Below are 13,271 nucleotides of genomic sequence, written 5' to 3' on the forward strand. Positions count from 1 at the left end.
ATTAAATCCCAGAAGACTGAGTATGAACAAGGATATTCTCCAGTAACAATACAAGACAAGGAATATGGAGAAAAATGGAAGATTCCATCATGATAATGTGATATAAACAGTTCAACAGATTAGATAGTAGAGAATGCCCCATCTGAAATCTTGCTTTGACCTTCTCAGTATGACATCTGTGGTTTATAAAGAGAAAATTAAGGGAAGAGCAAAGTTAAGACCGAAGAGCAAAGTTAAGACTGAGTTGTGAACATACACTAGAACGCATTACTCACCTGCTAAAACACATTATTGAATAAAAGCAGGGAAAGAATATATCTCATGAAAACATTTTAAAAATGTTTATACATTCGAAGAAAGTCAGAAATATTCTAAATGTTTCAAAGAATTCAACTAAGAATAATTAAATGAATGCAGGGAAATGCCAAGCATCAGAAAATGAAGACTTTATTATCAAATATTTTCTTAAGGGATGTAAGTTAAGCCTAACAGCATAAGAACACTGTGAATGCAGGTTGAATAACTGATTTATTAATTTGCACCCAGGCACTAGAAATCAACTTAAAACAAGGGTCCATGTTCAGTCTCACCTCAAAGATCTGCTGGAAAAAAATCCTCGTGTGCTTTCTTTCTTGCTTAAAGAGATGAAGAAATGATGGAAAGGGCAGGCACCACCCAGGTACCACTGGCTCCTCTCTATAAAGCTTGAGTAACAGCAAGACTGTGAAAAGCTGAGGAGCACCAACAGCACAAGAGCATTATACAGACTGGTATTATCCAGAAGGGAAAAATAGATATATTTTAAGAAATTGAAACAAGAGCTTGAAAAGGCCATGTGAAAATGCCAAGGTGACACAGATCATTAAAGTCTGAGAGTTTAACACAGACACACCTCTGACCCAAATATGTCCAGTTTCTCTAGTGGATCAACCTGATGGATAAGTGGAAAAATCCTTCTTGTACATTATCTGTCATAGGAATGGTGAAATATGTAACCTCCTACCTGACACTGAGTAAAGCTGTAACTTCTCTAAGTTTTTGACAATGGAAATGCTGAATTTAGTTACAGGTATAAAAAAGGATGAAAACGCTTCTGCAGTCTTTTGGTTCAGATATTGATGCTCTAATCCAGTTTTACAGAGTTCTAATTTGGCCTTTGGTGAAATTTAGGACATGTTACTTGTAGACTTCATCTCAGTTTCTAGAGATACTATTACCTACCTGGTAACTTATTTCACAAGGTATTTTGGTGATGTATTAGTCAGAATCTGAAAGAACTCATGTTAAAAGAGAGCATTTGAGAATATCTAACAGTAAGAGGTTAGGACTGATTTTTCTGATAATGGTTATTTTTTTACTTTGACATTTTACTTTTTATGGATGCAGCTGCTTATCAGTTATGTAAGATTAGTGATGTGATAACAGATATATTCTTCCTTTGCTTCTACGAGGTACATAAATAATAATTGCAATAAAAATATTTCCCAGCTGTGGAAGAAAATATTTCACAGGTTAAAGATAAAAGGTAACTTTTAACCTTTCTCCCTGTTCGTTCTCTTCCCAAAGGCTCTTATGACCTCCTGCATTTAATGGAAACACATCCCTATTGTGAGTTCTATTAAATACTTGGTTGTAAGTTGTTCTGTTCAGTATTTGCAGTTGATTTTGCTCAGGCTGAGAAAACTTGTTGATGTTTTCCCTTCAGGGTATGTCTTCTTGTCTGTGAGTGTTTCTATGTGTGTGTTACTCATCTGGAACTCAGGTTGTCAAGAACAATAATTAAAGTTAAAGGAACCGATGAGTTTGAACTGAAGTTGTTATTCTTTTAATATCTGCAAAAGCACCACCTGACAGTATTTCTAGAAGTGAGATTTAGTCTCACCACTATCCAACTCAGGGAATTAAAAAATGGCAAGTGCTACAAGATGTACTTTGTATAAGAAACAAAATCCAAAATCTCCTATTGTGTGCTAAATCTGTCATTATGTAAATTCAGTTCTCCATAATTCCATGAGAAAGAAAAAAAAACAACAACCCTAACTTTTATTTAAAGCCTCGGGATGTACCTATTAGCAAATCTCTGCTTTGCATTAGGGAGGCCAACTGAGAGTGCCCCAGTGGAAAGGAATTCTTATTTAATACAAAATGGTGACACTTGGTCCCAAACCATCTCTTTTAAAGGCAGTAATATGAGAAAAGAAGGAAATGTGAGAAAATACGATATTCCTCTCTTTCTTTATAGTAATTTTTACAGGAATAATCTTTTAGGACCATATCTTAGGGTATGTTAGAATGGTCTTTGCTAATTATTGCAGGGCTGGTGCAATTTGTGTATCAGAAAGCCATAATATTCCCATTTTCTTCTCAACTCATTCAGTGTGGCCTGGAATAGGAAAACAAGCTGAACTGAAGCCATAACTACTGTAGCAGAGGAGCTCTGAATTTTTGAGTGGTTACTGTTTTTAAAGAAAATGCAGTATGTAATGAAGCTCATACAATAGTATTTCCTTCAATTCTCTAATCTTTTTCTATGATCATATTTGTTTCAAGCTTTAGTCTTCAATCTGTAACACTTTGCTTTGTTCTTATGGAATTAAGTGGATTATTTGGTATCAGAAATGCTTTCCTTTGCAGAAAACTCTTCTAATGAGAAATTTCAATAAATGTAATCTTCAGAAATTCATGAATATTTGTCACCTGATAAAGCACAAGAGCATGTTCCCTCTAGCCAAAATGCTTCTTAATAAGGAGAAAATCTGACCTGTCTAAATTTGAATTTATTGAATGTAGACATATAGATGGTGCTTCTTGTCTCCAGGAATATATTCTAATGAAGACAAGTGCAGTGTGATTTTGCTTTGCAAATTAAATTATAGATAACATCTCTCCATTTATGCAGGATATATTGTTTCATATTTACGTGTATGTGTGTTTACATGAGCATTTATATATGAGATGTTTTCCTAGACCTGAAAATAACCTTACATCAAGAAATTGGAGCTCCAAAAGAACTGAGATTATTGCACAAAAAATATTTTCTTTGTGAATTTTTCAGTTCTGTCTTAAGCTTCATTCATCCACTTTTCCTTACATGGAGTAAACTTTGTCTTCCCTCAGCTGCTTTGAGGAAATAGCCATATACTAATAAAAATAAATTAACCTTTCCAAAGGCTTCTACAAATTCTTGTACAATTTTTGACTGGAAATGAGTTGATTACCAACATTGGATCTGCTCAGCACTGTCTACCTGGGGCTTGAATCCCTCCAATGATGCCAATTGCATAAACTCTCTGGGCTCCTGGTCCACACTACCTTTACTGGGATGCAATAGATAAGTTATATATGAGGAATTAAATCTTTATTATTGTCAAATATTTGGGAGAGGTATTGCAAATGGCTTTAGAGCCATTAGAGATACATCTATTTATGTCTTTTATTTTTCTTATTCATCTTTGAGATGTTTCATAGGATAACTAGGAATTCCTCACTGTTTTAACTTTCAGAAAGCCCTAAGACAGTGCTACCATAAAATACATTATATATAATGAATATATGACCATGAGGGATTTTATCAGCACTCATTTTGATTAACCTGCATAATTCACTGGTGCCTTTATCCTCTAGGAGTAGTAAATTGACTCAGTGTCAGGATGATAAGTTTTTTATGTTACCATATCACTGGGTAGTCCCTTTCTTGGACAGTGTATTGAGGGACATCCTGTGCCAGCAGGAGCTGGAGACTCCTGTATCAGTCACAAATAGAAAAGCTCAAATTTTTTCCAGATAAAGGTTTATCAAAACCTGTGTAAACATCACATGCCTCATACAGCCATATATTTTGGAACAAAGTACATTTACTATGGCTTTATTTCACCCTCTTGAGTATCAATATGTCTGCATACATTCAAACACTTATGCAGAGGTTACTAAAATATCTCTCCATCCCAAACTGCCCAGCTGAAACATCTCCCTGTATTTTTCATTTCTTTAATTTCTTCCAAAGCAGGTGACATGAGCTACTTGAATATACAGAACAGATCAAGGTCTCTCTTGAAACTTGCTGAGGGTGCACTCAATCCCATGGTCCATATTGCTGACCCAATATTGACCCCTGAGGGACACCACTCATCATTCTTCTCCACCTGGACATTGAGCTGTTGACCACAACTCTTTCAGGGAGACCATCCAGCCAATTCCTTATTTTTTTGATCCATCTGTCAAATCCACATCCCTACAGTTTAGAGACGAGGGTATGTGGGCCAGTTGTTCCATTTCTACTATAAATTAATAGTAAAACTGATTTTCTTGCTAGCTAAGTAACAGCAATAACCTTTTTGTACTCTTGAGAATCTTGAAGAAAAAGGACTCCAACAGTTTTGTTAATTTACCAACTCTCCCTTCAGGAAACTTTCTTTTACATAATGCTAAATTCTTGCCTGATTCAGGAGGAATTAAATCACTCTATTTGCCAAGCTCCAAAACAACACTTTGTCCGTATTCTTAAGCATTTTACATGCAAAAGTCCTCTTTGACTCCCAACTTTAAAGCAAAGGAAAGCACTCCAGAAAGGCTTTATTTTTTCAGGAAAATGAAATAACCAATCAGTGGCTCTTAAGTAAATGTTTAGGTACATGCTCTTAATCCAAATTCAATGACAGACAGCCTTACTCACTTTTAATAACAGTTGAACCTCAAATTACCTGATTTTTCTTTGAGTCTCTAGAATTAATAAGTAGCAACTTGATACTTCACTGCCCACACACATACCAACTTGCTTTTACAGCACGAGGTAGTTTACAGTGATTCAGCCTTAAATGAAAGAAAAGTAGGACCTTTAAACTATCTTCTTTTATTCCATGTAAGATCCATAGGCAGAATTGATAAGGACACTGCCAGCTCACCTGAAATAACTGCTGGATGCTCCCTGTTACTCTGTGATAAATAATGAGGTTCATTCATTTTTGATGAGGACCAGCTCTTTCTGGTTACCTTACTCTTATCACTGATCAAGAATAAACATACATTTATTTTGCCCTGTGTCCTGTATCTGTTGATATTTTTATGTATCCACCCTCCCAGTCAAGGTGCTATGGCAATTTTTGTAATGTCCTACTCAAAATTAACGGGGTGGCTCCAGCCCTTTTACCTTCCTTTTCCCACCAAAGCCCTCACTGAAATTCCCCAAGCAGGAGCTCCCCAGTAAACTCACAACCTTAACTAAACTGCCTTGTACCTTCAACAGATTATAAGAATCCTTCTCTGAGTATTGCAGTTGAACCTATTATGTTAAGATAAATGGGATTTGGAAAACAATTGGGAACTGGACCCAGCTAAAGTATATGTTTGGAGAGCGCTTTGGCTGTTGATTCCATGTTTTTGGACAGTGTTCCAAGGCACATGGTACAACACTGCCTATCTGTCTGGCTCAGAAGTTTCAGACTTTCTGGGCAAATTTTCTGATAATACAGCTGATTAGATCTGTAGAGCTCCAAATCAAACCTGAACACGATAAGGGGCTGCCTTGGATAAGGGATTTTCTTAGATTCTGCTCAGTCTAATCCTACATGAAAATCTGTGGCAAATCTACTAACAAAAACAAGAATTTTAAAAAATGCAAGTTCATAGCCTAAATGGGTATAGGTAAATGAGCTGATCAGCTTCTGAGCAGCAGTAAACAGAACAAGTGAATATTTATTCTAAAGTAAGAAATGAATATATATATTTGTTTTATTGTAATGCTCTTGCTAACAAGAGGCAGGAAGGAACGCTAGAAAAATAAAGCAGCCCTACAGTCACAAGTCTGAATTTGTATCCAAATGAGAAACATCATCATTAAAAGCAACTCTATTGAACAAAAGTAGCTCCCACAAACAGGCAAGGCTATCAGCAAGAGCTAAGTATATGCAAATGGGATTTACTGAGAGTAGTGTATGCTCAGCACCTCAGAGGATTCATTCCAATACAATAGTGCAACTGATTACGAAGCAAATATGTATTACTTTAAATAAACTAAAGCAAGAGACAAAGCAAATTATTTTGAAATGCTTTTACTCTGTAATTTCATTAAAGGACGTTGTTTATTCTTAGAGGGGAACTACAAATTGAATATTCAAATTTAAAACTACAGAAATATATATCTGTTTATGGACTAAGGTCAAAGAGACTTTTATTAGGAACAAGGATATCATCTACACAGATCAGAAATATTTGCAAAATCTTTTGCAATTTTTTATATTAATTTGTGTTTACTATTATCTAACCTCCTCACCATTTTTACTTACTTTCTTCCCTATAATCTTCTTCCAGTTTACAAGGCTCCTCACTGAAGGACAGGAAGAACACAGTTTTTTTCTTATTTTACTTTCCAAAACTCAACTGGAATCAGAAATTAGAAGTCTCATCTTGCAACATAAAGGACCAAGGCAACAGACAAATTGGCCTTTCTCCACTGATATAATGAGGTATTAGCTGACGTATCCTAACTCCCAGTTGCCAGGTCTTACTTATCTGGTAAAAATAGTTTTGCTATCTGCATGGAGGGAGTTTGATGGGAAAGATCAAAGGAGAAAAAAGAGCTTGGGGGGAAAAGGAATGGGAGAAAGGAAAGGGAAAAAACAGTGGGTTCTTTACTGAAATAATTTACACTTCAGGACTGTGACATTTTCTTACTTTTTGATCTGTTTTCCTATTTGCAGCAAAGTCACTGATGCCAAAAAGGACCCCTTCATATGCTATGCTAGTACCATATCAATCTATAGAGGAAAAAGCAAACAAGATCAGCTTTAGGCTTATTTTCAGAGATAAACCATACTGAAATACTGAATCTCGTAGGGGGAAAAAAATAGAAGTTTCATCAAAATATATATAGCACATTATGTGTTATGTAGACAATATTTTTGAAGTTGTTGCAACATATTTTTCTCTAACCAAGCTATAGGAACTGTGGGGTGGCTTTCATCTGTCTTTTAGGTTTTAATTGGTTTTATGTCTCTTTCCTTTTTATATAAATATGCAGACACCCACACGCAGATTCAAACATACATATGCATGCATTCATTTCATTTACAAATATTGATTAATATTCTTAATAATGAAAGAATTCAAGCAGAGATTCTACTCTCTATAAGAATTCTGAATCATAAGTCATCTTCTGGATCGATCTGAATGATATTGTAGTTCTCTGAAAACACAGTAGTAAATCACAATATTATAATAATCATCCTGGTTCTTGATATTTACATCAAAACACTTAAATATAGTGCAAATATAAAGTTAATTCCATAGTCACAGGTTGGGAAGCTGGAATTCTGGATTTCTAGAGTACTTCTAACATTGTACTGTATGCAAGTTGCCAAATAATGGTATTTCATTTTGATACAAATAAAATACTGTTTATTTGTAATTGGCTATCCAAGAGAAAATGAAGAAGAAGATGGAAGCAGAAGCAGCAAGTAGACAAGCAGATGTAGATGTGCACTTGGATACCAGACCTCTGGATAGCAAAGGAGCATACAGTACCCAGCACCTTGAAGATAAACAGCTCAGAAAACACTATCAGGAAAGCACTGCACTGTGTTATATCAGATCACAAGATAATGCTCTCACAAAGGGATGCCCAGGAGTTCAACTCTGTGTCACCTCCTGTTCAGGCACCAGCAGAAGAAGCGAGCTGGGCAACCTTCAAATTTTCCGTACATCAGTACTACTGAGTCTTGGGAACAGAACCAAATCACTTCTGCATTTGAAGCTAGTTTTGCCTTTGCAACTGACTGTAAAACCCCAACCAAACAGAAACACAATGGTGATGAAGCCTGGTAAGCAGCGGGTGCCAACAATGCCAGACTGGGAATGATGAAGTCAAGCGGTTCGGCCACTTATAGTTTCACAACGGATGGGGATGTTCCAGGAACAAATAGATGCTCGAGGTTCACAATGGCTTATTCAGCATTCACATACACTGAATAAAGAGACTCGAAAAAAGAAACACACACAACCACAAAAGCCAAGCTGGTTGAAGCACTGATTTGGGGTAATTGTTGTCGAGAGATGAATGTGACGACTCGATGGGTATGAAAAGCTGGACCCAGATGGCAGTAGGTAAGAAAAGATCGTAGCAATCAACTCTGCAGCATAGCTGTCAGCAATACAAGGACAGATCATTCCGTTAATATCAGGAGAATGGAAGAGGATCTTTTCGTTGCTGTGGGAAGATCAAGGTATTAAAATTACATACGTACATACGTCAAGAAGTGAAGACCAATTGCAGGACAGATACAGGAACCTTTAAGCAGCTCCTTTTAGGATTGTATGTATGACTTCAGAATGTTTGATCCAAGAAAGCCTGGCAAATGTTTAAGACCTTCTATAGTGCTTTGCAAAAAAAAAAAATATAAAAATGTTATGTGGTTGAGAACATTTTCTCTGACTTCTGATATGCTTGAGGAAGGCCAGTGATGTCACTGGGGAATCTTATGGATGGAATGAAGGGCACAAGTTAGTTGTCCTAATAATCTTCGTACTTGATTGGGCTTAAACAATGAAAGGGTGCTTTTTCAAAACCACATTCGAAAACAATTTTTTTGAAGCATCTCGAGACTCACAAATCACCACTGTTTTGAAAACACACTCAGGAGAGTGAAATTATTGCACATTTACATACGTGTGGTCTGTATTTGAGTTAGAGGATAACAAATGTGTCACGGGGCTAATACTAGGGTGAAAGAACAAAAAAAAGGAAATTGTGAAGAGCAGCAATTGTTACTGCTTGGTTCTAGTATTCTCCCAGAGGCACAGAAGCCAACATTAGGAGAAGGAAAGAAAAAAATACTTTAAAAATACAGAAAACTCTTTGTTTATCGTATTACTGCTGCTGCATATTCCTGTCTTTATTTCTAAAAAAGATTGTGTGTAAGAAGTTTGCAGTGTTCATTGAAAATAACTGAAATAACTGGATGGGCACTAGAGCATATAATCATTGTGCTTGCCAATAGTATTTGAAAACAGCACATGCATCAAAATTTAAAATATTTTGCTGGCCTTCCAGATTTTTTTGCTAAACCTAGTGTGCATTGGAACCTGAGTGAATGAATCCCATTAGTCATCACCATCTTAACAATATGCACTTCATACAGAGCTGGCTTCTGCACAGAGGAAGGAAATTACCAGTACTAACAAAGGAAAGAAGATTTATAATGAGCAAATATACAAAAGCTCCAAATAATTATAATATTCACAGCTTGGCAGTGACTTTCTAGGCTATAAAATTACTTCTCTTTTGGAAGAATGAAGATTTTACAAGGTTAATATAAACAAAGGGTAATTGGAAAATCAAATTGCTCTACACAAGCTATTGTAAGGCCTGGAATAATGGTGATAACATTTTTAAAAAGCTTGCTTATGAATCAGTGGATTTTTGTTTTGTGTATTACTGCAATCAAAAATGCTCCCTTTCAAGTGCTACGTGGGAAACATAAATGGCTAAATACAAATCCCAGCTTACCCCTGATACGATAAGTTCTCCTCCCAGGTTCTGAACTTCTGCCTTCACTTTGCTGCAGATATTGAGCTGGTGGCAGTACAGGGCAATGCGCTGCAGGTAGGCCAGCAGGTCCTGTTTGCAGGCTGAGTCTGGGCACTGCAGACAAAAGAAATATTTCATTAGATTGTAGCTGAGTTTATGTGATTAGAGACAGGTCACCAGATAGAGGCAATGTGTGTGTATTAGGTGGATCTATTCCACTTTGTCTTTACATGAGGTACTCGATGAAATGTGAAAACTCAAACCCTGCCTCTAATTTAACTCAATATTTATGAATTGTAGCCTGGAGATGCACTATACCTTTCTGGAGAGAGATGAAACCCCTCTGTCAGTCACTAATAAAAGGCAATGACAATAATATGATCACTGTGAGTGTTTACTTATGACATCAGATTGTACTGAACAGAAGAATCTACTGAGCAGCCAAAAGACCAGGTTTGACTTGAAACTCCACAACGTGGACCAGTTAAAGTCCAGACGAACCCAGTTCTGCCTGATTACAACCACCCTAATGCCAACTCTTGCCTGTGTTGCCATCTTCCCTGGCATTTGTGCAGACCAGAGGACACAGCTCTGCCTGAGGCTTGGCAGAAGCCAGATCTCTCACTGACACCTGAAGGATTTGGGAGGCAGAGGTGAGGCTGCTTGGGTTTGGTAATGACAGATTTGGCAAGCTTATTTTTGATGCTGAAATACCTTAACCTGTGCCAGAGGGAAATTATTTACTGAAGTGTGAGCAACATATTGCAGAGTATCTCAGCAAATGACATCAGTATTGCAGCCCTTCTCAAGAACACAGTGAGTTAAGCTGATCCCTCTGCATGTCTAAGGGATACTTCTCCATCCTAGAGGGAATGCTGTCTACAGTCCTGTACCATTTAAGATACTGTGAATCAATCCCAAATGTGTGTTGATACAGATTAGATTAGGTCAAATGTGCTAGACACTGTGAGGGTTTTATAATCAATATAACTAGAAAAGGTCCAAGTACAATTTATTCATAGTCCCTGGGACTCTTAATAGAAACTGCATCTTCCCCCACAATATCAAGAGCATAATAAACAACAGTCTTTAGTTAATATTCAAAGTCTTGCCTCAAGAGAACAGACCTCTGTAATTCACTCTGATGAAACACTGCTAAAAGGGTTCACTGCTAACAGCATGTCTCCAATAAATGCCCTTTGAATACCCTTTGAGTGCATAGCTTGGGGAACAAAGATTCCAAATATGCCTTCTTAGCATCTTACAAAGTCTGTGCTCAAATTTTTAAAAAATATTATCAGAGCATTTCAGGAAAAACTGATAGAATTAAACACACATGAGCCAACAGTATCACAGCCTTTGACTTGAGATCACTGCTCTAACCCAACAGATAACGCTGCCCAGCAGTGAGTTCATGATGAACCAGTTGTATATATTGTTGTCTATAACCCTGAAAGCACTGACTTTGCTTTTTTCTCTCCCTTTAAAACTAACAAGAAACAAAGCTGGAGGTCCATTGTGGCTGTCAGGTTAAATGTGCCCTACAGTCATGGCAATAAGGCTATAAAGCCTCTTTTCCTCAGACAGATGCCGCATCTTTCAGGCATGAATCCCTAAGAACCCTTTTCTCCCTACCAGTGTCAATTTAATACAAAAATATTTACCCTATTCTTGAAGTCTATGAACTGAAAGAAATGAATTTTGAAACAATAATTCTAGAGAGCTGTCAAGGTTTTATATACAAGCACCTTGGAGTGAAAAAATGTAAGAGCTCTCTCATTGGAACAATAATTAAAAATGCAACTGTCCATAAAAAGTTTATATTGCATGAGGGTCTCCAAAGTTTTGTGAAATATCATTAAAGTGCAAGCATTAAAACAAATAATTCATTCTCAAAGTGCTTTCACTGTTTATTATTAAAGTGTTACAGTCCTCTGAAATTTAAAATGTGACTCGAGCCAATGCACTCTAAGCATAACAAGTCTCTTTGTGTTTCTTTCTCTAAAATATTCCACCTCTGCAAATACTTCAGACTAGGAATTTCATCAGCTGACAGATGGATTTCTTCTTTTTTGTGCTGAAATGAACAGATGCTACTTTCAAAGGATTGGAATGGGTTAACTACAGGAGAAAATGCTTGCTGATAACGAAGAAACTCTAAACCCAAAATTTCCAAGGTTGTAGAAAAATGGGCAGCTTCAGGTTTCTTGCCATTTTAGCTCCTATTCCGTGGCAGGGTATGTTACACACTATTACATTCTTTCTTGGAGAAGAAAAAGACATACTTATTGTGAAGAGAAATATTAGAAGCAAGGAAGTTATTGGTTCCCACTTCCAGTGGATTTTCTCCTGATGATAACGAGAGGAAAGGAACTATTGGAAGTTTACAAGTGAAAAAAACAGCCAAATTTAATTTGCCTGAATCTCAAATTAACTACCTAGGACCTGGATTTGAAATTTGGCTCTTGACTTTTAGTGTGCTGCTTCCTCTCGCTCTCCAGATGGATCCAGATGGAATCCAATATGAAAAATTATATATCTAGTGAGTTCATCTTTCCAGTTGTGATATGAGCTTGGTACTGGGAGTGAGGACACAGAACAGGGACCAGGGGCCTGTTAAGGTGAAATACCCACAATAGCCTGATGCAAAGCAAGAAAGTGGGAGTCAAGGAACATTGAAGAAGAAATGTGCCATATCAAGGGAAGTTGCTGAAAGACTGAGCTGAAAAGAAGGTGAGGATTCCAAGGCATATGGCAAAGGTAATGGAGCATCTGAGTCTCTACTGCTTCCATAACAGCAAATAAATTTTGGACTCGATGATCTTAGAGGTCTTTTCCAACCTAAATGAGTCTCTATCAGTCTAATTCTAACACAACATCTGGGCCCAGGAATGAGGTGGAACAAGTCAAGCATTTCTGAGCTTTAGAGAGACTTGTTTGTGGCTTTCCTTTACTGCAAAACCCAACTGATAGGTACAGAAAAACTTCTATTCAATGGGTAGGTCAGAGTCCAGGTGGTGACTTCCAGCAGGTGATTCTCTGCCAAGTAAAGATAACCTCTTCCTGCAAAAGGCAACTCATCTATAGAGGTTACATTGCATTTCTGCTCATTTCTGTGGTTACCTGATCAGCTACTGCCCGTGCCAATTTGTCCATCCTCGATCCTGCCTCTGCAATCTTCTTGGCTGCATTAATGACATCTGATGTGTTCTTCAGGGGGCCTTTGCCTCTGTGAAATACAAGACAATTACGCACAACCTAAATAAATCACGAGAGGCAACAGTTTTAGTGACCCTGTTTAGTGCTAGATTTTAAAATAGCAACACGAATGACTTCTTAATTTATTAGAATCTCACCTTTTAACTACTTTATAGTACAGCTTGATTAAGAAATCGGTTTGCTGCATTTCCTCTCCCTTACGAAATGCCTCACCAGCAATTTAGTGTGATGGTGCCTTCAAGCACATGAGCTGTACTTAAAAGTATATGCATTTTTAAGTGCTCATTAAGCCAATGCTCTTTCTGGAATACACAACTATTCAAAAATTATGCGATTCCCAAGCCAGTGCTAAATGTTAAGCCCATCATGTCTAGGGCAAGAATGTCACATTTTAGAAAACTTTTTTTTGGTAGTTATTTTTTTCATTGGAAAATAAAGACATGTGAAGCATAATCCTTACATTACATTTAAATATTACACTTAAAACATGTATAATTAGCTTTAAGACTGATCTTTCACTATATTTTTAAGA

General features: G+C 36.9%; 1 protein-coding gene and 1 long non-coding RNA gene across 3 annotated transcripts in view; one reads left to right on the forward strand and one right to left on the reverse strand.

The window, feature by feature from the left end:
* Positions 1 to 13,271, reverse strand: part of CTNNA2 (catenin alpha 2) — a 350,732-nt gene that overhangs the window by 18,777 nt on the left and 318,684 nt on the right. Inside the window, exons 10-11 of the mRNA XM_029964516.1 lie at positions 12,644 to 12,749; positions 9,500 to 9,634 (exon numbers count right to left, since the gene is read on the reverse strand). Coding sequence (XP_029820376.1) covers positions 9,500 to 9,634; positions 12,644 to 12,749 — 241 coding nt within the window. The remainder of the gene's footprint in view (positions 1 to 9,499; positions 9,635 to 12,643; positions 12,750 to 13,271) is intronic.
* LOC108644304 lies at positions 1,562 to 8,365 on the forward strand. 2 transcript variants are annotated; one of them, XR_001923187.1, is made up of 3 exons: positions 1,562 to 1,608; positions 6,307 to 6,461; positions 7,416 to 8,365. It is a non-coding gene; the product is annotated as an uncharacterized LOC108644304 (long non-coding RNA). The 2 variants fall into 2 exon arrangements; XR_001923188.1 differs by lacking the exon at positions 1,562 to 1,608 and adding an exon at positions 4,011 to 4,250.

Source organism: Manacus vitellinus, unplaced genomic scaffold (genome assembly GCF_001715985.3).
Source record: "Manacus vitellinus isolate BGI_N305 unplaced genomic scaffold, ASM171598v3 scaffold_109_pilon, whole genome shotgun sequence".
NCBI classification, from domain to species: domain Eukaryota; kingdom Metazoa; phylum Chordata; class Aves; order Passeriformes; family Pipridae; genus Manacus; species Manacus vitellinus.